The 22668-nt window shown below is 51.7% G+C and overlaps 1 protein-coding gene across 1 annotated transcript in view; it reads left to right on the plus strand.

Annotated features, from left to right (window-relative positions):
- The first annotated feature begins 7020 nt into the window (after positions 1–7020).
- LOC122366264 (rap guanine nucleotide exchange factor 4-like) overlaps positions 7021–22668 on the plus strand; it is a 50730-nt gene continuing 35082 nt past the window's right edge. Inside the window, exon 1 of the mRNA XM_043338290.1 lies at positions 7021–8086. Within this exon, the coding sequence (XP_043194225.1) occupies positions 7093–8086 (994 nt within the window). The 5' untranslated portion in view covers positions 7021–7092. The remainder of the gene's footprint in view (positions 8087–22668) is intronic.

Here is a 22668-nt window from a genome sequence, read left to right on the forward strand (position 1 = left end):
CAGAGAGAGCAGTCTCAAAGGAAGAGAAAAAGAGCGAGGTGAAAAAAGAGGAAGAGAGAGAGAAAGAGATATGGAGAGAGATAGAGAGAGAGAGGAGAGAGAGAGAGAGAGAGAGAGAGAGAGGAGAGAGAGAGGAGAGAGAGAGAGAGAGAGAGAGAGAGAGAGAGAGAGAGAGAGAGAGAGAGTCGCCGCCCGTGCGTAGGGACACAGGTCGTGAACCACGGAAAGGGGAGTGCCTGGTTGATTGGTCAGCTCAGGCGAACGCACCGGTGATTCCGACTGTGGTGCGTATCACTGAGCTCAGGTCCGACCGAGCGAATGGCCACCGTCACCGGCGCAATACGGCGAGCTCCTGGAGGTGGAGACACGCTCCCGTAGCGGCCCGCCCGCCGCCCGGGGCGCTGTGCGGGACCTGCGTCATGACCACTGGCCATTCACTGTCAGCTGTCCGTAACACCGCTCACTCCTCTCACTCCTCTACTCCTCTCACTCCTCTCACTCCTCTCACTAGCCGCTCCGCCTCACTCACTGTCGTGTGATCGTGGTTGTTTCTGTGTTTGTGTTGGCCGTTACTTACCTGCTGTTTGCTTTGTGTTGCAGAGCATGATCTCTTGAGCATGACTACTACGCTGCTCTCGCTTGCTACTTTGCTAGTGCCTTTATGTTGAATAAAGCCTGGTTTGGAAAGGCCTTGCTACCAGCTGCATGTTTGATTGACTGGGATACTCAAGAAACGAGACACGTTACAATTTATTCAACATAAGGTAAACTCAGAGGCTGAACTGTAAGCATGGACAAATACTTGAAGCCAGAACGCCTGGATGCTGATCCTAACTGCAATTCTGCTGCACAACAGTGGCGTCACTGGCACAGGACCTTCACTAGCTTCGTGGAGCAGCTGACAGTACCTGAGAGCAACAAACTTGATGTGCTTATAAACTATGTGTCCCCCAAGGTGTATGACTACATTGCTGACTGTGCATCGTATGAGAGTGCTATCAGTGTCTTAGAGTCTCTGTTTGTGAAACCAAAGAATGATGTGTTCGCTCGTCATGTCCTTGCTACTCGTAAGCAGGAGGCAGGAGAGTCTCTTGACCAGTACTTGTTGCACCTCCAGCAACTGGGCAGGGACTGTACATTCAAAGCCCTCACAGCTGAACAGGCTAGAGACGAGCTGATTCGTGATGCTTTCATCAATGGTCTGATTTCGAGTCATATCAGACAGCGCTTGTTAGAGAACAAAACACTTGACTTGAGAACTGCTGTAGAGCAGGCTCGCGCACTTGAGGCAGCTCAAAGGCATTCTGATTCTTACCTTCAGCCCAACTACTCAGTCACTGCTTCATCCTCAGCTCCAGCGTCTGCTGCTCATCCGGTCCCGCTCCTGTCCGAGCAGCCCACGGCTGCAGCCGCGGGTCGGGGGGTCAGTCAGAGCTGCTTCTTCTGTGGACTGGCCAGACACCCTCGGCACAAGTGCCCCGCAAGAAATGCTGAGTGCAACACTTGTGGGAAGCTCGGCCATTTCTCAAAGGTGTGCCGCTCTGGCAGCATGACTACGACCGCTGCTGTGGCTACTGATGACAACACAACCCAAGCACCGACTCTCGCAGCATCGTCGATAACATCTGCCTCTCCTGGTGGGTTGGCGAAGGCCACCCTGAAAGGGAGGGTCAATGGCAAGTATGTTGATGTGCTGATCGACACTGGCAGTTCGCAAAGCTTCTTGAGCCTCCAAGTCGCCCAACGGCACAAGTGGGAGGTGCTCCAAGCTTCTGGAGGTAAGCCACTGGAAGTGCTCATGGCATCCACAGCTCACTCAGCGAAAGCTCTTGGACACTGTGTGGTTACGGTAGAGCTCTCAGACCACACCTACTCTAACGTCAAACTGACAGTCCTTCCAGATCTCTGTGCAGATGTCATCTTGGGTCATGACGTCCTGAACCAACATGCCTCTGTAGAGATCCCGTTCGGAGGCCATAGACCATCCCTGGTCTGCGGTCTGGCCACCATGGCAGTTCCGCTGCCAACGCTGTTCGGCAACCTGACCTCTGACTGCCGACCAGTGGCCGTAAAGTCAAGAAGGTACACGACACCAGACGCAAAGTTCATCGAGCTGGAAGTTCGGAGGATGCAAGAACAGGGGATCATCGAGCCAAGTCGGTCTCCATGGAGAGCTCAAGTCCTTGTTACTGCGAACGAGAACCACAAGAAACGCCTCGTCATCGATTATTCGCAAACCATCAACAGGTTCACCCAACTGGATGCCTATCCACTTCCTAACATCGAGAGGATGGTTGAGGAAGTAGCTCGCTACAAGGTCTTCAGCACACTGGACCTGAAAAGCGCATATCATCAAATCCCAATCCGGGAGGAAGAAAAGGAGTACACCGCGTTCGAAGCAGACGGAAAACTCTACCAGTTCACCAGGATCCCGTTCGGTGTGACAAACGGTGTGGCAGCGTTCCAGCGGGTGATGGACTGCATCGTGTCACAAGAAGGGCTCCGGGACACATTCGTGTACCTCGACAACATCACCGTGTGCGGGCGAGACCAAGCAGAGCACGACGAGAACCTGCGGAAGCTGTTGAAGGCAGCCAAGAAGTGCAATCTGACGTTCAACGAAGACAAGTGTGCCTACTCTGTCACATCTGTGGAGCTCCTCGGCTACGTCATCGGACATGGGACACTTCGCCCAGATCCCGAGCGTCTGAGACCCCTACAGGAGCTGCCGCCGCCTCATGACGCGGCATCTCTGCAACGGGTGCTGGGCATGTTCGCCCATTACTCTCACTGGATTCATGGATTCTCTGAGAAAATCCGCCCTCTGGTCCAGACTGACAGGTTTCCCCTTCAGAAAGGTGCACTAGACGCCTTCAGTCACCTGAAGCAGAGCATAGCTGACGCCACTATGTCAGCTATCAGTGACGACATACCTTTTGTCGTTGAGACCGATGCTTCGGACCACGCCATCGCTGCTACGCTGTCTCAAGATGGACGACCCGTAGCCTTCTTCTCTCGCACACTATCGAGCAGCGAGCGCAATCACTCAGCAGTTGAAAAAGAAGCATACGCCATCGTTGAAGCACTCCGAAAGTGGAAGCACTTCCTTCTGGGTCGACAATTCAAGCTTGTCACGGACCAGAGATCAGTTGCCTTCATGTTCGATGGGAGACAAGCTGGGAAGGTGAAAAACGAAAAGATCATGAGGTGGAGACTGGAGCTGTCCAGCTACTCATATGACATCGTCTACAGACCGGGGACAGAAAACGCGTCGGCGGATGCACTGTCTCGTTCGCCGATGGTATGCTCCGCCTCAGACAGTACAAAGCTCCTGGTGGAGCTGCACAGTGCGTTGTGCCACCCAGGTGTCACCAGGATGACTCACTTCGTGCGCACAAGAAACTTGCCATTCTCGGTGGAAGATGTCAAACAGGTGACGTCATCCTGTCCCGTTTGCGCAGAATGCAAGCCACAGTATGGGAAGCCTCCTCAGTCTCATCTGATCAAGGCTACGCAGCCTTTTGAACGTGCCAGCGTACATCCATTCCGACCGTGGATCCTCCTTTATGTCCTCTGAGCTCAAATCCTTCCTCGCGAGCAAGGGGATAGCCAGCAGCAGGTCGACCGCGTACAATCCAAGAGGAAACGGGCAAGTGGAACGCTACAACGGCATCGTGTGGAAGGCGGTGACGTTGGCCCTCCGATCGAGAGATCTGCCGCTGGAGAACTGGGAAGTGGTCCTGCCAGACGCTCTTCATTCAGTGAGGTCGCTACTTTCAACGGCAACCAACGAGACTCCTCATGAGCGCCTGTTTCGGTACCAGAGGCGCTCGACGACTGGCAACTCTGTGCCGACGTGGCTATCCAAGTCGGGCGAAATCGTCTTGATGAAAAGACATGTACGACAGAAGTATGACCCACTGGTCGACGAAGTGGAGCTTCTTGAAGCCAACCCGCAGTACGCTCACGTCCGGCTGCCGGACGGGAGGGAAACGACTGTCAACATCAGACATCTCGCCCCACGAGGAACCATTGGTTTGTCTGACTCCAGCGATGTCTCGGATCCGCGCGATGGACTGGACCGCGATCCCCTTCCAGTGCGGGTGGCCGAGCAGCGCGAGGAGCCGGCGGTCGGTGACGGCAATCGGAACACGTCGATCCAGATGCCGGAACCAGCTCCCGAGCCTTGTCCACCTATGGCTCAGACTGAGACTTCCAGGTACCATTCTCATCCCCATTCCGAATCACAGCCTGTGCCTCAACCTGCCTCTGAGTCTGCGCCGTTGCGTCGATCCACCCGAGCTTCGCGTAGGCCGGCTCATCTGGAACGGGACTATGTTTTGTAAATGTGCGATCTTACGCTCGAGCTGTCTTTGAGCATGCACTATCGCATTGCTTGCGGTCTCGATGTTCTCGGTGAGGCTGCGTTCCGAAACGGACCGGGGGAGAATGTCGTGTGATCGTGGTTGTTTCTGTGTTTGTGTTGGCCGTTACTTACCTGCTGTTTGCTTTGTGTTGCAGAGCATGATCTCTTGAGCATGACTACTACGCTGCTCTCGCTTGCTACTTTGCTAGTGCCTTTATGTTGAATAAAGCCTGGTTTGGAAAGGCCTTGCTACCAGCTGCATGTTTGATTGACTGGGATACTCAAGAAACGAGACACGTTACACTCACTCGACCGATACGCCCACTCACCTCACGAGTTACTGCAGTTCCCCTCCATCTGAGCAACCGGCTCATACATCGCTGCGACTAACGATTGTCAAAAACGATGATAATTTAGTTCTCTAAATCGATGCTCCTCACCGGCTAAGGATCATCGTATGGATTGCGGTTTTATCCAAGGCCAGAATGATAAATAGCGGTTTAGAAGCAGCTCTCAAGACTTCCCTTGTTGAAAAGAATAGCTTGCGTGAATCATTGCCTTCCTTAGCCTTTTAAGATCCATCGGCTTAAAAATGACTCAAAATCTAAGACGAACCATTCATTCGTAAATACAGGGTGTCCCATAAGTTCGTTCTCACCTAAATTTTACGTTTAGAGGCTTTCTTGCTTAAGGGCACGCTGAACTTGCTTCGTAACTGAGCTTATGTGTTTGCCATGGCTGGTAACAATATGCTCCACAGTAACTAATTTCTCTAGACAAAATAGTTTTTGCTAGAAAGTCCACTTCCTGCAGAGGTGGCTAACACCGCAACATAGAGGTCTCCGATACGGGTACGTCTCGGTATTTAGTCAGCACGTGACCATTCGTGACGATTGAGGGTGATTGAAGCCAACCAGTCTGAAGGTAATGTCTGTCGCTAACTGTAGGCACAGTCAGCAAGTGACGCCGATGATTTGTCGGGAGTCAATCACTGCAAGTTCATCCTATTTCCAGTCAGCGCTCAGGAGTGAGCCATGTGGCCAAAACTGTCTGTCGTCAAAGTGGCCATCAAAAAGGTCAAAACGTTTGAAAGTTGATAAGCTGACTTTTCAGGATGGATTATCGGCTGTCTAAGAATATTTTTCGGGGAACATATCTCAAGGTGACTCAAGTTTAAGACTTACCGGAGGACTCAAAACAGTCGAAAATGTCCTAAAATGGCCAAACATGTGTTTCGTTATGCCTGAGGCAAAAAAATTGGAGGGCCGATGACATCAATGTGGTCATCTAGACTACCTAGTCCATGTTCGAGATGAAACACTCGTCCAAACCCTAAAACGGCCCCATAAAGGCGAAAGAGAAGGCCTCCGTTTCGTCCCGCTTTGTTCCTATGCAAAAGGCCAGGGTCACGGTATTGTGGGGTTATAGGCGTCCAGACGCTGACCAGGATGCGGTTGGTACTCCAGAAACAGATTTGGGACGCAGAATGCTTCTCCAAGAAGATCTGGAAGGAATCTCAGCGTTCTAGCTTAACTCAAACCGCAAATATGAACATATTTTGGGAGGAGAAAATGACATCCGGAAGGTCGTAGGCCCATCTTCAAGCGAGACTCCGCATCGGTGAACAGGTCAAGGAAAGCTCAAAAGCAGTGCCAGGAGACTGTGACAGGCGTCTGTCGCAAGATCACATGTCAGGCAACTTATGGGATCCAAATTTCATGAAAATACGTTGGGGATACTGAAATCGTGGCTCGTCGAAGCGAAACGCTGTTCCAACCTCCAGGAGCTCACGGCGAATGATAAGTCAGTCTGGGCTAACTTCAAGCCTGCTACGCTGACAAATATGCCGGGTGGCATGCCACAGTGCATGTATTCATGTGTTTGCCCATCTGAGGAGCACATTGACGGGTCATAAATATTTCAAAACGCAATGTACTCTGTTTTACATGCAAATATAATGTGAGAACGAACTTATGGGACACCCTGTAAATTAACTCATCTTACCCATTCATTCCTAAATGAATCACATCGTCGTGAGAAATAAAACACAGCATAATATTCCACCTGGAACTTCTAAATCCGACCCATGGCATGCGTCCTCAAACCATTCCCCTGGCCGTCTACGATTCTCTCAGCTACACCATTTCCTTCAGACGTTATGCTGGCACACACCCCGGGCCTCGCCGGTGGCCGGTCGGGTTTTGACGCCCTCGGCCGGTCGGGTTTGGACGCCCTCGGCCGCGGTGCCAATTGCGCCATCAAGCCGCTCTAGTCGCGCGACAGACTGCGCGCACTATCATGGCCAGTGAAGGCGGTGACGGCTGTCACGGCCGTGACGGGCTGACGTCAGCGGTACCTGGCGCGTGCTGCGGAGGCCGGCCGTGACGCCGGCGGCGCTGATAGCGTGACGCTATCGTCGCGCCAGACAGAGCGCGCAGCGCCGCCGCGCCAGTCTGCGGCAGCGGCCAGTGGAGACAGCGCGAACTGCTGCTTCTCGCGGAGCGAGTGAACAGAGGAATGGCAGTGTGTGTTGAAGTGGGCATAGAGTGAATTATCCGCGCTAGAGAGGCCAAAGACGGAGGGGCGCTGCTGTGCGCCAGGGCTGTGTGCAGGAGGAGTTGACCTGAGGGAACCCCTGTGTTCTGGGTTGTGGACAGCGAAGGTCGACCTAAAGGGGCCATTTTGTGCTGAATCCGCGCAGTGCTGCTGCAGCAGCTGGTTCAGACATGGACCTGGTCAGCGACTGCGTCCTGCTGCGAGGCGTGTCTCCCATGATAGACGAGCAGCACCGTCTGACGGAGCGGCGGGCCACCTGGTACGTGCCCATGTACGAGATGTCCGGCGAGTCTCCGCCGCCGCCGGAGCCGCCGCCACGGGCCCGGGATACTGAGGACCTGGCCGTGGACCGTCCGGCCGCCACTCACCGGAGTCCGCTGCAGCGACTGGCCAGTTTCCGCAGCGAGGCGCGGGTGGCCGTGGTGCGGCGCGGCCGCTCGCTGGAGGACCTGGCCCGCCGCGTGCAGCGCCGCCTGCGGGCCCGCTCGCTGGTCCGCGACCTGACCTCGGAGCCGGCGCCCAGCGCTGGCGAGGTGTCGGAGCGGGGTCGCTACCGACCCCTGCCGGACGCCTCAGTGTTTGTTGACCCGGCCGAGGTGGTCACTCGTCTGCCGCTGGCCGCCGCCGGGCTACCGCTGCATATCGAGGGCCCTCCGCTGGGCGCCTCCCCGGTACCAGCGCCGCGAGCCAGTCTGCGTGGCAAGGCGAGCATCGCCAGCCAGAGCTCGTGTGACTCATCAGAGACGTGTGAGCCGCCGGAGATGTGCGTGCCTCCGGAGATGTGCGTGCCTCCGGAGATGTGTGTGCCGCCGGAGATGTGCGTGCCTCCGGAGGTTTGCGTGCCTCCGGAGGTGTGTGAGCCGCCGGAGATGTGCGTGCCGCCGGAGGTTTGCGAGCCGCCAGAGGTGGAGAGCGTGCGCAGCGCCGACAGTGGGGTGTACTCGGAGTCTGAGAGCTGCAACTCCCCTCCCCGTCCCCCACCGCGTCCCTCCAAACGGCGCCGCCGAAAACGCGAGCGCTACGAGGTGTGTCTTGGCTACCGGTGCTACCAACTCGAGGCCGATCACTGTACCATCACTGTCTACTCGTTGCAGAAAAACAAGACGGCGCTGAGGGAGCTGCTGCAGACGCCGGCGTCGACCACTTCGCTGGGCTCTGACAGAGGTGAGTTGGCACATCAATGGCTGCTGAAACCTGTCCCCGCGCTCCTGCCTTGTGAGTACACGCCGCCACAACTCTAACACATTATCATGAAAGTGATACTTGCACTCAGTGGTGTTAATAATGCTTCATGCCCTTCGCATGACATTGACATTGTCCAGGATGACTGTAGCGGTTACATCCGGGTTTAATGAGTATTTAATGTGAATGGCGAAATGGCAGCTACCGTGAAGTCAGGAGCCATATGCAAACAAAGGGCTATGTGACGTACGGGATTCATGAGGTGATATACGCCTTTATGCAAACATTGCTTGAGCTATGAATCCGGAAAGCAATACTTTCTGTGCAACTTCAACGAAACGAGTGTCTTATAGCCAGACATAAAACGGCCCTGGCTTACACTGTTGACAGCCACAGAGGCTGCAGAAGGCATCCCCTTTCGTGAGCCATTAATTAATGCGTTGGTGGTACGGAGCCTATCGGTGGTTCTGCCACGTCACAGCTGTAGAGGTAGCCTGCCAGATGCCTATCAGTGTTCTCAGCGGTCTGTATCACTTGTTTATTTGTCCGCTAGCCCCCAGTGCGATCAGTATCCCCAATACCCATGAGGTGTAAATCCTCATCCTGCATTTATATATCAGCTCAACAATCGCCCTATCAATTCCCCACCGTTCTACATCCGTGTTGATTTGTCTGATAACTCCCAGCCCTATCAGTGTGCCCACCACTGTATCTCTTTCCATTACTTATCTGATAACTATCACTCTTATCAGCGCGTCCTCACCAGTGTAACTATATCCCGTGTTTACTTACCCGTTAACCCAGTATCCCCACCGGGCGCATCTTCTGTCCTCCGACCGGCCCCCCAGACGGCTGGAGTATTCTCCCCACACCCGCTCACCCTCCCCGGGTGGATCCACCTGTTACCACCGCCACCGTCGTGTAATTATCCCGCGCGTATCCGCGGTGACTGTCACCTGGGCACCGGTGATTACGGCGCCAGAGAGGACGACGGGCGCGCGCTCGCGCTCGCTCGCGCCAATTGCCGGGCATGGTGCGCAGCCGGCCGGCTGGACGGCCTGTTGACGGTACCTACCGCGTGGCTGGGTAATGGGTATTGACCGAGAGACTACCGGGCGCCGCCCGGCCCGACGCACGGCACACGGACGGTAGAAGGGACGACGGGAGACGACAGTAGACGGGATGGCAGACGAGATGAAGGTAGACGGCAACACTGGCAGCCGGAGTCGCGGAACGCAGTCGAAACCATACAGGGCAGTGGGCACCCACTTCTGTGGCTATCGCTTCCACTTGGGTCCCTTTTCTCCTTTCGTGAAGGTAACATCATAAAGGCGATTGTTTATTATTGAGCTTATGTCCCCATAAATGTATCATCTCTTTGTTTGAAACTGTGGTGGGATGATGCAATCTTAGCACACTAACACATGGGGATTTTATATAGGGGAGAGTGGGGCACATTCGTGCATGGGGCACATTCGTTTTCAGCAGTTTATGGGAACACGAGTGACTGCACGAGCTCAAGGTAAATTATGGAAATATGTCTATCATTGCCGCCCTTCGTTCACCGTAGAAGACAACACTGTACCTGCTGTCATGCTTGATAAAAACGCAAATTTGTAACATTCGTGAGCTTTCCAAACTTTTCTCATGTCATCCATTTTCGTGATCCTGACTCGGAAATGTGGTTCAGCTTTTCAAAATTGGGGGTGAAGAAGCTCACTCTATTCACGGAACTGCTGCAAACTTGTTTGTTGAAAAAGTGTCATTTTTTCAAAAAGAAATTTTGAAATATATTACTAATGACGTTGTGGGGCAGGTTCGTGTACGCACTGCCTGGGGGCACATTCGTGCATATTTTTTTTTAGTTTTTGCGATTTATGACTTTATCTGTAGTAGGTTTCTCTAATGACGTTCGCCTGACTCAGTCTCGACTGCTTGTGACGTCGTGACGAGCAATTCACGCGAACTTGGCGAGGTCACGGAGGCCGGCAGTTGGCACATTCTTGTTGGCCAGCCCATTCTTTCTACATATGTTGTGCAATGCATTCTTGTCGAAAGGAATCAAGTGAAATGACCCCCTGCCAATTTCCTTTGGTAAATTTCTGGTAATGCCCGGTAATTTCTCGAACTTTGCAGGGTGAACGGAAGTGCCCCACCTCTTGAACGAATGTGCCCCATAGGTGGGGCAGTTTCGTGCAAATGTTCAGAGTTATTAAAAGTCATTTTTTCTAATGGAAGCAATAATTTTAGAGGATAACTTTTAAAGAGGAAAACTATCTGCAATAGTTCCTTTCCATACTACAATCAACAATTTTGCCATTGCACTAACCAAAGAACAGATATATGGGTTTATCCATTTTTTGCACGAATGTGCCCCACTCTCCCCTACAGCGAGAGCGAGGTTACTTTATGTGACCACTTTTTCCTAACCGTTACTGACCCGAACATAATGCATATGCATATTTTGGCATGTGCGAGAAGATCGGTGATAAAACATGCGTTGAGATCTTCGTGAAAATCTTAGCGGCGCGTTAAAATAGGTACTTATCACACCAGTATAAAATCACAAGCTCTTCCCGGATGATCAACAGGACTTTTGAAAAACTTTGCGGGCGGATGACGATGTGATCCATCTTCTGCTGGGATGCTCAGAATAATTACAATTTACGGCGCTGTTGTTCTGTTGCTCACATCCTCCATCCATTTTTGTGGGCATCCGCCTTCTCTGGCCCTCTGCGAGCCGCGAGATTATCTGTCTGTCTACATATAGGTGGTGTGATTGCCCGAGATACCTAATGGGACGATCAAACGCAGCTGCCATCTCAAGGGAAACTAATCAAAGACAAAGTAGCAATAAACGCTTGGCCCAGCTACTTGTCAGCGTCACCAGGGCAGTCTTCTTCTACTTAGAGGTTCCTATACTACACGCTCAATGATTCATCAACGAGCTATAGGTACGGGTGGCAAAAGACGGACATATTTATATGGGGAGCCTGTAGGTATACATAGGAGCCCATATCTTTTATGTATTTTCATAAAAAAACGCGTAGAAACATTGTCATCAGGTCTGTCTGTCTATACAGATGATGGCAATGTTGTCGGAATACTTATCGTCGGCAATGTTTACAGACCTGATGATGGCAACGCTGTCGAAAGCTCATCTACTTTGCAGTTTAGGTTTTACTTTTATTGGTACGACAAAAGAATCCATGCAATTTTTGGACATATTATTGCTTTTTCATATTAATCTTCAATAGTTTATAGCCAAAGTTCGAAGACCATTTTCGGTAGATTAAACTTGGATTGTCGTTAATACGTTTATGATCCACAGAAAACCATTTTACCTGAGTGTGCGGTCAGATGATATCTTTTGGAACATATGTATGTGCTTCTTAAACGTTCCCAATATGACTCCATTCCCACATATTTGTTTCCGTGATACTCAATGAAACAAGAATACAACATCTTTATGTCGATTGCGAGATTTGAAAAAGATGGATCTGCGAATAGAGCAAGCAACCTTGCCATTAACGTAATAAACTTTCTAGGAAATACTGAAATAGACACAAGCGCCAGAACTTTAAAGCTTTGTGTTCTGAAGAAGACACTCAGAAGGTATACTCGCAGCCCCCTCACTTCTGCTCTGCTGTGGCCGGTCGGATTTCCGAGAGGCCCAGTATACACCACCCGTTGTCTCCATGTCATGTCTGTAACGGGCTGCACCACGGCTATGGCGGCGCCGGTGGGGCACTGGAGCGCAGCAGCCCCTCTGCACTCTGCAGCCGGTGTCTTGCAGAGCATCGCTTCGTCACGCTCTCCTGGCCAGCTCACCTTGGATATCCGGGAGACGGCAAAGGCTGCTGCGCTCGCTGCGGCTCGACGACGGAGGGTGACGCTCAGTACTAAAATACCAGCCCGTCTTGTTATGCGGTGACTTGTTCAGCACACCAACTTGTCGCATATGGCTGAGTTACTTATTCACAACTAGTAACAACCCATCTGTCAGCGAGTGCCGGTACCATTTAGCAGTCGTTTGCAATGCCAGCCCTTTCGACTGGCGAGGCCCGGTGACGCTCACCAGTCAGTAGTCACCACTATACCGAATCACCTGTGTCCTGTGTATAGTGTATACCGAATCAGTCCTGTGAGTGGATCGCTAACCGTCCTGCCCATCCCGTCCTGACTCTGTTCAGGTGTGGTTTGCAGTACTAGCTGAACTCGGACCCGGTGACTCGTGTTCAGCTCTACCGACACGTCCTACCCGTCAGAACCGTCGCCGCTGGTTGATGGCGTCAGGTGAGCCCGCCAGATGGTTATTGCGGCCACCTCATCTGTCGCTGCCGCCGAGTGTCGCCAGTCCACTCTGTTACCGGCGGCGATGATGGGAGCTGGGTGTACCACCGGACTTGGCGCCGCTCGCGGTCTTCCTGGCTGGTAGAGATCGCTCCTTAGATACTGTCCTATACAGTGAGGCCAGCCTCCCGGGCTCGGTGAAGATGAAAAGGCTTAGCTTACGTCCGTGTCGCTCTATGGGCCTTCAGCAATCACGCAGTAAATGAAAACGCGGAGGCTTGTCAAATGCACAGGGATCGTTTTTGGCCGGGCCAGACAGCAGCTATTTCGCTCCACACTGCTGTGTTCCATACCTCATGCAGCAGTTCGACCCACAACTCACAGTAGTGGTCCATACCCCACACTTCAGAGCGGTGTCCCACACCTCATAGTATTGTCCCACACCTCACAGTAATGTCCCACACACCACATGGGTCGGGTATCATCACTAACCAGAGCGGCTGCGGCGCTGCGGCCGAGCTGCGCCGCGTTTTTGTGACGCTGTTTTCGTGCACCATGGTCAGCGCGTGACGGTGTCAGTGTCACTCGCAGTCCGTGTCGGTGTCACTCGCGGCCCGTGTCACTTTCGGACACGGTACGTGTCAGGCGGTGTCCGTGACACCCGCAGTCCGTGTCAGACGGTGTCACTTTCGGCTCATACCTGCGCCAGGACTGGCAGAGTCTGTATCCCGGGCAACATCATCCAATCGCTGACGAAGCTATCACTCATCTCCGGCTGCCCGTTCGACTCTTGACCTTTGGTCGACAGCGTGGCGCCGGGACACAGGTCGGCTATCCTTCATCTACTGTGAGTCGCGAGCTGTCGACCCGCCCCGGTATAAGGCGCTGATTGACCTCTGCCCGGAGTCGGCCAGCGGTGCGAACAATGCTATCACCTGACGTCAGGCGGAGGCTGACGTCTCTTCTGTGTCATCGTCGCCGGGAGTTACACTGAAGTCGTAATAACTAGGATGTCTGACATTTGTGATTGGCCGATTGAGAGACACGAAATCGTCATAGCGTCATAAAGTGAATGATTTTGAAGGGTGTCATTGACGTGTTTAATGGCGATGGTGCATTCGAAGTCACAGAATACTCTTTTGTTCGGTTGAAAATACTTCGAAAATCGAATGCATTGCACAATTAAGTTTCCAAGTTATTGATGGAACTTTGTTTCGTACAGCGGTCGGTGCTCGTAAACTGGTGCCTCGTTTTCCCAACTGGGTGAGTTGCACTCCCGAGAAGTTGTCGAGTGTAATCGAGTGAAGGTGGAGGACGGGCGTCGGTGTACCGCTGTAATAGAGGTTATACTGCTGTCCACCCGGGCCGTGGACAAGGTCACCGCACCTCCGCCTTTCGCGCGATGACGGCCGCGGCGCTTGGGTAAATACCATACCTAGTGAATACGACCGTCAGCATATGCATATCGCCGGACTAATGGTCGGACGCGTGTTCAGTACATTTTCCTTCCAAGCATGTTATACCATCAGACTTCATACAAATGAAAGACGTCGATTTCCAGCCACAATAATAATTTGACCGCAATGCATTGTGATCTACGTTCCAGCTTCTGCCGGTGATGATTTATGTGGAAACGTTTTTATCTTTTGGTGGCAGGCGCCAGGCCTTCTTGTGACGTGATGGGGCGGCGGGCTGGGCCTCCGACGGTTCTGCACATGGGTTCATGACTGCCTGTGTCGGTTGCGGTCATTTAACCCTCGCCGGACCTATTGGTTTTCTACATACGCGCCGGCCGAGGGGGGGGGGGGGGCGGGTACGACCCCGCCCTCGCCGGTTCGCCCTTGGTGGAGCTAGCGCGTCGCGGAAAAAACAAGCGTGTGCGCCGTTGCGAGACGCAGAGATTGGTACCCGATTTTAAGGTCCTAGGTCAACCGGTGACCTCTGAGAACAGGTCAAGTGCCCCAAGGTACGGCTAAGTTTTTTGGTGAATAACTTTGCAAAAAACGGCCGCAGAGCCGCGATTTTGGCAGCATCGTGTTCGCCTCGCTCAGGCGCGTCGAATGATATACTTTTTGTTTGGGTCAGCTCAACTTAGGATGTTGACCTCAGGTCACGGTCAGGTCAGCACCCCCAGGTCACGAAGCTGATCGAAAGAGGTCATAGCGCATATCATTTGATTCGGCAGGTCTTTCTGAGTCCATTGGTGGCTTTCTCGACTCGCTAGCTTAATTTGATCGGGAGTTATTGACGAAAAACTAATATGATCTTGATGACGTCATAAATGACGTTACGCAAGGTCAACATTGCAAAAGTGACGCATCTAACCTTGCAAGGAGTGCATCAAATCACGATTCTGTGTGCTTGAGATAGTTGGAGATCGTTCCCGGCGATCCGTGCAGAGGTTCACATATGACGTAATGGGTCAGTGACCTGACCTGACCCGAAAATGCAGTTGGTGTCAAAAGATCTGGCTTGAATAAAAGGTCAAGTATGCCAAGTTTCAGCTCTCTATCGCCAGCGTGCTCGGAGCTATCGCAAAAAAAAACCTGTGGGGGCGGCACCCGCCGCCCCCCCCCCTCGGCCGGCGAAGGTTAATTTTCCACCTCCGGGCTATTTTCGAACTGCTTTGGTCAGAAAAAAGACAAAATATCTTTCTCAACCATGCGCTAGGCTACGAGCAAAGCACTTGTCCATACCAACACAGAATATGACCACATTGATTTCATTAGTTATATGCCTATCATTTTTCAAATCTCGAAGCATTTTAGCTCCCAAATAATATCACTTCACTTAGCATCTCTACTTGGTTCCCACCAGGCCTGGTTGAGGCCGGCAGTGCAGCTTTGTGTGTGGCACAGCCCGTCAGTCTGACCTTGTTGCCACCTCGCGGTGTTCTCTGGTGCTACATTTGGCTCCCAGCTCGCGTGACGCGGCGTCCCCAAAGGAAGGTGACCACGCCAGTGCTAATTAGCCATGGCATACGGCATCCGTCAGACGACACATAGGTGTGCCGCGCAAAAAGCCAAGGGGACAGACACGCTTCTTTACAGTGTGCAACTCAACGAAAACCTTAGCGATGGGCTATACCACTAAAATAAGGAGCATCAAGTATGTATACTCCTGTCAGCCTGTCCTCAGAAGCAATCATAAACGGCCTGCCATTTATTGAACTGTAACCGTGGTTTTGTTGCTTTTCTCTAACACCTACGTGTTCAACTTTAGTCATAACATCATATTTGCCTACTCGGCTGAAATAAAGGTTTCGGGCGGCGCATTATTGATTGATCGATCTTCCGATAGATCCTTTATGATGCTTCTGTGACAGCGGGTGACTGATGATGGCTTTCAGTCTGAGTTCAGTGTGGGTATTGGGTAGGTGCTGGCCGCTGGGTGCCTGTTAGTCGACCGGTTACTATGTTTATCACTGTGAGCGATGGAACTGGACACCGACGGCAGGTACAACTGTGAAGAGCTGCCAATTGGCACTAGGTGTTCGTTGACCGCCTTGATGCGCCTATTCGCTCGGCGACGGATTGTCAAGCCACCAAATGTTCATCATACAGTGGAATCCGCTTAATAAATCCATCTTGGTGACAGGGTGTTTTGGATTTACACATATACCATGTATTCGTCGATGATGTTCAGCCGCATTAAAAAGCTGTTTATGCCTGCTATGGCAGATAGGTCCAAAGAGGCAGGAATAAAAAATTGTTTCCCTGTTTAAACGTGTTCCAGCCTCCGCGTTCACTGTGACGGGCAGTCGCGATGCGGGGCGGATCGATAGGTTTAGAAAGGCGACTGGGCCAGTGATTGCTGCGCTGACATGTTTGTCACTCTGCTGTCGCTCTGATCCGAGCGGCGACCGTCAGAGAGCGGACAAATCCCGGCCATTAGCGCTCTGTGGGCCCCGACACAGACGCGGTCACCAGCGCTGTCTGTGATCGGAGGATGGTTGATACAGATGGACTGCAGACAAAGACGGTCTCAGACGGTCCCAGATGGTCTCACACTGTCCCAGCCGGTCCCAGCTGGTTTCAGACAGTCACCTCCACCGCGCTGTCTGCTCTCTGTGCCGGCGGTCTGCCGGTCCCAAGCGGTTCGCAGACAGTCACAGACAGTTCCAGACAATCCCAGTCCCAGGCAGTCCAAGACGGTCACCACCGCTGTCTTTTTCCGGCGGTCGACCGGTCCTCAGACAATCACAGACAATCGCAAACGGTCTCAGACAGTGGCGGATCCAGGGGGGCAAAATGGGCATTTGCCCCCCCCCCCCAAACGGCATAATTTTAACATTACGCCTATGGACGATGCATGGAAAGAATCGCTAAATTGTTATGGTTTGCCCCCCCCCCCAAACTCTGAGCTGGATCCGCCTCTGGTCTCAGACGGTCTCAGACTGTCTGTTGCGGCAGTCGGTCGGCTCCAATCAGTCCCAGATAGTCCTCAGACAATCAAAGACATTCCCAGACGGTCCACAGACGGATCACTCGCCTCTGATGACGGGCAACCGGCCAGGAGCGCGGCGCTCCATCATAGTCGGCCCGCCGTCTGAAGCGTCCCCGTCGCCCCCGGCGTCGGCGGCACGTCGTACATTGTCACCGGACGTGGACCGACTCGGAGCCGAGACTGTCTGGCGACTGATTAACCGGCCGGATCGACGGGACGCCCTCGCGAGACCGGCGCCTCGGATCGGCGACCGCACTGACGTCCGCCCACACGCTCGTCGTGATATGGTGTCGGGTCGGGGATGGTTATTTGTGTCCCCTTGGCCCCACCCACACTGGTGTGTCCATCTTGGCCTATCCACCCACCCTTGGACTGTCCAGTGTCCACTCTCGCCGGTCCGCATTGGTCTGTCTACCCTTCGTTTTGTTCTGCCCACCCACCCTATAAGTCTGTCCACCTCTTCTGTCCACCCTACCTTGTCTGTCAATCTTGCTCTGTCCACCCCGTCTGTCTCCGGTCTGTCCAGTGTCCACCCTCCCGCAGTTTTCCCGGAGGTCAACGGGGTCACCTGATGGCCGCCGGCGCCGTCTATCAACCTCAATCGGCGTCAATTGTCTGCGATCGGCGGCCACGGGGTCGAGCAGTTAATGAGGAGGCCGGTGACCACCTCCGATCGAAACGGGGCCGCGCTGATCGAACCACAGGCAGCCGGAAGGCTGCGGTGGTCCGTCGCCCGGCCGATCGGGTAGTTTGGCCGGTTAATGGAATATGGATGCGGCCGGGTTAGCGAAGCCTGGTCTGGTGGCATGGCTGGGAGTGGGGAGCAGTAGTTGTCTCCACAGCTGGTGCATAATACAGGCGTTAAAAGCAGCTCATGGCAAGTCATGAGGAATTCAACATGATGCACTGCGTTCCAAATTAAATAAAAAACGAAAGGGGTAGAAGGGAAATAAATCGATACGTTTATTATAATCCTCGTAATGTAAAAGAAGGCATCCCTAATGTACCTTCTATTTTGTCAAAAGTGCAAAATGTGCGATGGCTACATACTCTTATATGCTCAAGTATCTTTTCCTGTGCCAGGTTCTGAAAGGCTTTAGAAGTACGAATTCCATTGAGAAGCGTATAATAGCCGTTTTCACGACGGCCATCTGGTACACATTTGGTGCACATCTGGTGCAGATTAGGTGCAGATTTGGTTAAATCTGGTTCAGTGTGTCTCTTAGCAGCTATCAGCTAGGGTTGCACTTATTGTTTATTTGCCTGCTTTGTCATATTATCAGAGAGCATCATCGATTAAAACACTGAAATATGTAAATTCATAAAATGAAGATATTTGCTGTAAAAGAAATTAGGTGCAGATTTGGTCAAATCAGGTGCATTTGCCGGATAGCCCGTCGTGAAAACGGATAATATAACCAGACATGCCGTTCATTCCTCTTGCTCCATTTATTAAAAAAAAAACTAATGCTGAGCGAAAAATGCAATGTTCAGCTGGGTGCTACCATGCTGTTATTATTATTCATTTGTTTTTGTTTTCAAAAATGAAAGGAATTTAACGAAAAGTGAGTGGATCGCGCTTGATAAGGTATAGTACCTTTGGCATCAAATGTAATTTTGTTGACTAGACCTGAAGGCAAAAGCACCTGTAATGAAATACTACATACAGTGCAGATGCTGCCCGGCCAGCCCCTCGGGTGCCGTGCGGGGTGGTATTACAGCATTACTCTGGAGATCTGCGGGGCAGTCAGCCAGGCCAGAGTGGCAGGTGTGATGGTATGCATCGATTGATATCCATTACCGCTCTGCAGACGGTGGCAAACAGCTCGACTGCCAGACGTCACACGGCTCAGTGGAGAGGAAAAACCGCGATACGTGCCGTATTTTAAACAGATTGCAATTCATACGGTGAAAAACAGCCCAAACGTGTAATCCGTACATAATTTGAGGAAGTTGTTGACTGAGATACCGCAGCTCAGTCAAATTGCCAATATCCTCTCCAGATCAGTGACTTGTTGCCGTGGCATACGGGAGCTCATCCTGTTTTTACAAAACAAAGTTGAAAGACAAATGTTTGCAATCGTCCTACACATGACGATTGGAATCACTAGAGCGTATATTGAAGTTTAACATCAACAAAGCGCTTACAAACAGCTCCCTGATATTTGCATCTGCGCTAGATGCGGGTCTTGTGAACTCGGATCTGCAGTTTTTCGGTGGCTGATCCGGCCCAGTTTGAGTCGAAGACGGGACGAACAACGCCGTGGGAAGTTATCGAGCGCACGGTCTATCTTTGACCTCTGATTCTAGACCAGACTGTGGTCTGCTATAAATACCTCTGGGAACTTGATCACGACCAAATGAAACACGCCGGCGGACTCGTTCGTTAGTGGAAATGGTGCGCTCTAACGATCAAACGGACGGCACTATGTACCGGTGGATGGTCGACCCAGCAAACAGTGCTCCACGACCAGACAAATATACCTGCAGCGCTAATTGAGTGTTTGCTACCGGGACCAAACGAAGAGCTGCATGATGCACCATTAGAATGGCGTGTCAATATGTGGAGTGGACGCGAGCGTGGGTTCATTTATGGCGTTTGTGCGACACTGATCATAGGGATTACGGCATTTGACTTTTGATAGCTCTGTTTGATAGCTAGTGAGAATATGCGGTGACTGATGGCAAGGAAATGCATTTATTTCACGTATGATGTAAAACTTTATTTTACGCTCATATAGCATGACAAATAACCTGCAGGTAATGAGCTAACACGCTATCTTACTCTGGGGCATTACTCTGGAGGTTTCTCATTTTCATAATCTGAACTATTAGCATGTTTATTTAAACGACAAGAACTCCGCTATGTCATTCTAGGTATATAGGCCGTTTAGGGTAAAGTATCGTCAAACACACTCAGTTAAAATATACTTAAGAAGTAATATGATATATTAAAACAACTAATGCAACAAAGTTCAACAAAGGCTTCTCCGTGTGTGATAAAAACTTCGCGTGACCCAGCCACGTAACGCTGCGTAACTTCCTTTGCCGTGAACTCCGTCTGTATTCCCCTTGGCTTTTAGTCAGCACAAAGCTACTTAGCCGGCGTATTTCTACCCGGGCGCTATGTCAACTGTTCACTCCCAAAGGTCACACTCGGAAATAGACCATGACCGATGGCCGGTGCGGTGCGGACGGAGCTTTTAAGGCTCCCTGTTTGCCGATGTCACGTACTGCGCTAAAGCTGAACGATGCGGGTTCGCCAGAGACGCTGGCAATGGCCAGTATGGCACGCAGATTCGTAATGGACCACTCGATGAAAAAAAAAGCTGACAGTAACCGTCTCATAACTCTTTCAATGCAACTAAGCACGACAAAGTGTTTCGTTCCGCTCCATTTCTTGCCATGCATGTTGCTGGCTGGCGCGTGAATTATTGACGCACAAAGCCAGATTAGTAAGCCGTTCTACACACCATGTGAGTGGAGTCTTCGCTATCGAGAGGACAAGTGGAGCGTCACCAAAACGTCTTCCATTCTGCACTGCCGTTCAGCTCCCTCCTGTTCATCCTGCACGAGTTCTTCTTTCCTTTCGTATTTCTCTTTTTCCGCGTTCGCCAAAGTTTCGTTGGCTGCTGAGGTGGATAGTGGGTCCCTTTCAATGTGTTTTCCAAGTGTCAGCTCATCTTCCGAGCACACAATAAATGATTTGTTCGGGTTTCAACGCGTGCTTTATAGCACTAAAACCCATTCGTCATTCAGAGATGCCTCAGAGGCTTAGGAGAGGATGTGCGTTGTGAATAAGCTAAGAAGTCAGCTTTTTGTGCAGTAACATCCGCGTTTTTAGGCTAGCATGTAAGCTGTAATGTACAGTAGCTGTAAGCTATAAAGTCGACGTTTGTGATTTTTTTCATGAAATAGGAACATTAATATTGCTGCGCTAATTTAAGATGTGATATATAAGTGAGCTACGAATCCCTATCGGCTATCAGTTATTACTTATGTATCTACTCTTACATGTAATCGTCTCCGCCTCTCATATAGCGGGAGTAATGTGCACGTGGACGTTCATATTTCATCTAATAGGGGCCTGTTTGTCTGCCTGCCTTTCTGTCTGTCTGTCTATCTGTCTGTCTGTCTGTCTGTCTGTCTGTCTGTCTATATGTCTGCCTGCCTGCCTCCCTGCTTCCCTCCCTATCTTGGGTCTGTAATTGTATGTCTGTAGGTCTGTAGGTCTATAGGTCTGTCAGTCTGTCAGTCTGTCTGTCTGTCTGTCTGTCTGTCCGCCTGTATGACTGTCTGTCTGTCTGTCTGTCTGTCCGTGTCAGCGACTCTATCCCTCTCCCTCCCTCTCTCTCTCTCTCTCTCTCTCTCTCTCTCTCTCTCTCTCTCTCTCTCTCTCTCTCTCTCTCTCTCTCTCTCTCTCTCTCTCTCTCTCTCTCTCTCTCTCAATCCGCCGTAGCCAGCGGCCGGTCCCGAGGGCCGCGGGCCGGCCGGTCGCGTCTATTACGGGTCGCGTGTCTCCCTCCCTGGGGACAATGACGTAACTAATGCCGCGGTGATCGACGCGCCGTCACACAGAGCCCGGCGGCGCGACCGACCTGGCCGCCTCAGGGCATAGCGCGGCGGTAACCAGGTGCCGTGGGATTCCACCCGTCATGGGTCTGGGAGGTCGCAGGTTACCAGGGTGCCACGAGCGATGCTGCCAGTATATAACGCGTTAGGTTACCAAGCGCCACGCGGGACCATGCCACCAGCTAGAGCGCGTTGGGTTACCGAGCGCCACGGAACCATGCTTTTGGTTACCAAGCGTCACGGGATACTGGCCTGTCTGCGATGTCTGGGACGCTCGGTCACGGTTACTGGGTGTATGGGAGCGTCATCTCACCGGGGATTTGGATGGCTTCAACAATTCCACGTGGCTAGACAAGCGCTGGGTATTTCTGAGGCTGAATTACCCGAGTCTCTAATGTCAGCATTGAGTTCCCAGTACTTGAAACCAAATACAACACAAGGGCGATATGTGCACGTGGATTTACCTTATGGATTTGGCACTTTTACCAACTCGTGTCCTCGATGTAGGTATGCTGGTATTCGTTGCCCGCGCCCTGGTGGGGTCTGTTTATAACGCGACCTGGTGGGGGGGGGCTATTTTTTGCCCCCCCCCCCTCGTATCTCCGAAACTACTGGACGGATCCGCAAAATTCAAACGGCGTTCGAAAGGCCTGTCAAATTTGTCGAAGGAAACCAAATTTCATTGACCTCCGGGTCACCGATGACGTCACAGGTCAGGTCGAAGATGAAATGTTTCACCGTTCACGGGTCTTCTAGGGAATGCGCTATAACACCGAGGAAAACGCATTTTGTCGAGAATCAGCGATAGGGCGTTAGTTGCCTAGTAGATATGTTGCTATTAGAGGTCACTGACAATACCAGGTCAGGTCACAGGTCAGGTCACCAAGGGTCACGGGTCAGGTCACATGAGTCCAACTTTACTAAGGTTGTGTGATGCATGTTTTATGGCCAATTTTTCATTTCCAACTCAATGGTGTTGGTTATAAGACTATCAGGTACGGCTTAGGTCACTTTCTGGTGAAGTGCAGGTCAAGGTCAGGTCAAGGTCAGGCCAAAAAAGGTCAAATTTTAAAGTTGATAGTTTTGCATGAAATGGGTATTGATTCGATGCAGCTCGTCAAGGGGAGTCTAATGGTGGTCTTTGTTTTGCGGTACGGGGTCTAGAATTGCTAAAAATTGAGTTTGAAAATTTGACGTCATCAATTTTGAACAGTTTTTTCGCTATAACTTCGCCAAAAAAAGAGGTATCAATC

Source organism: Amphibalanus amphitrite, unplaced genomic scaffold (genome assembly GCF_019059575.1).
Source record: "Amphibalanus amphitrite isolate SeventyFive unplaced genomic scaffold, NRLGWU_Aamphi_draft 000793F_arrow, whole genome shotgun sequence".
Taxonomy (NCBI): domain Eukaryota; kingdom Metazoa; phylum Arthropoda; class Thecostraca; order Balanomorpha; family Balanidae; genus Amphibalanus; species Amphibalanus amphitrite.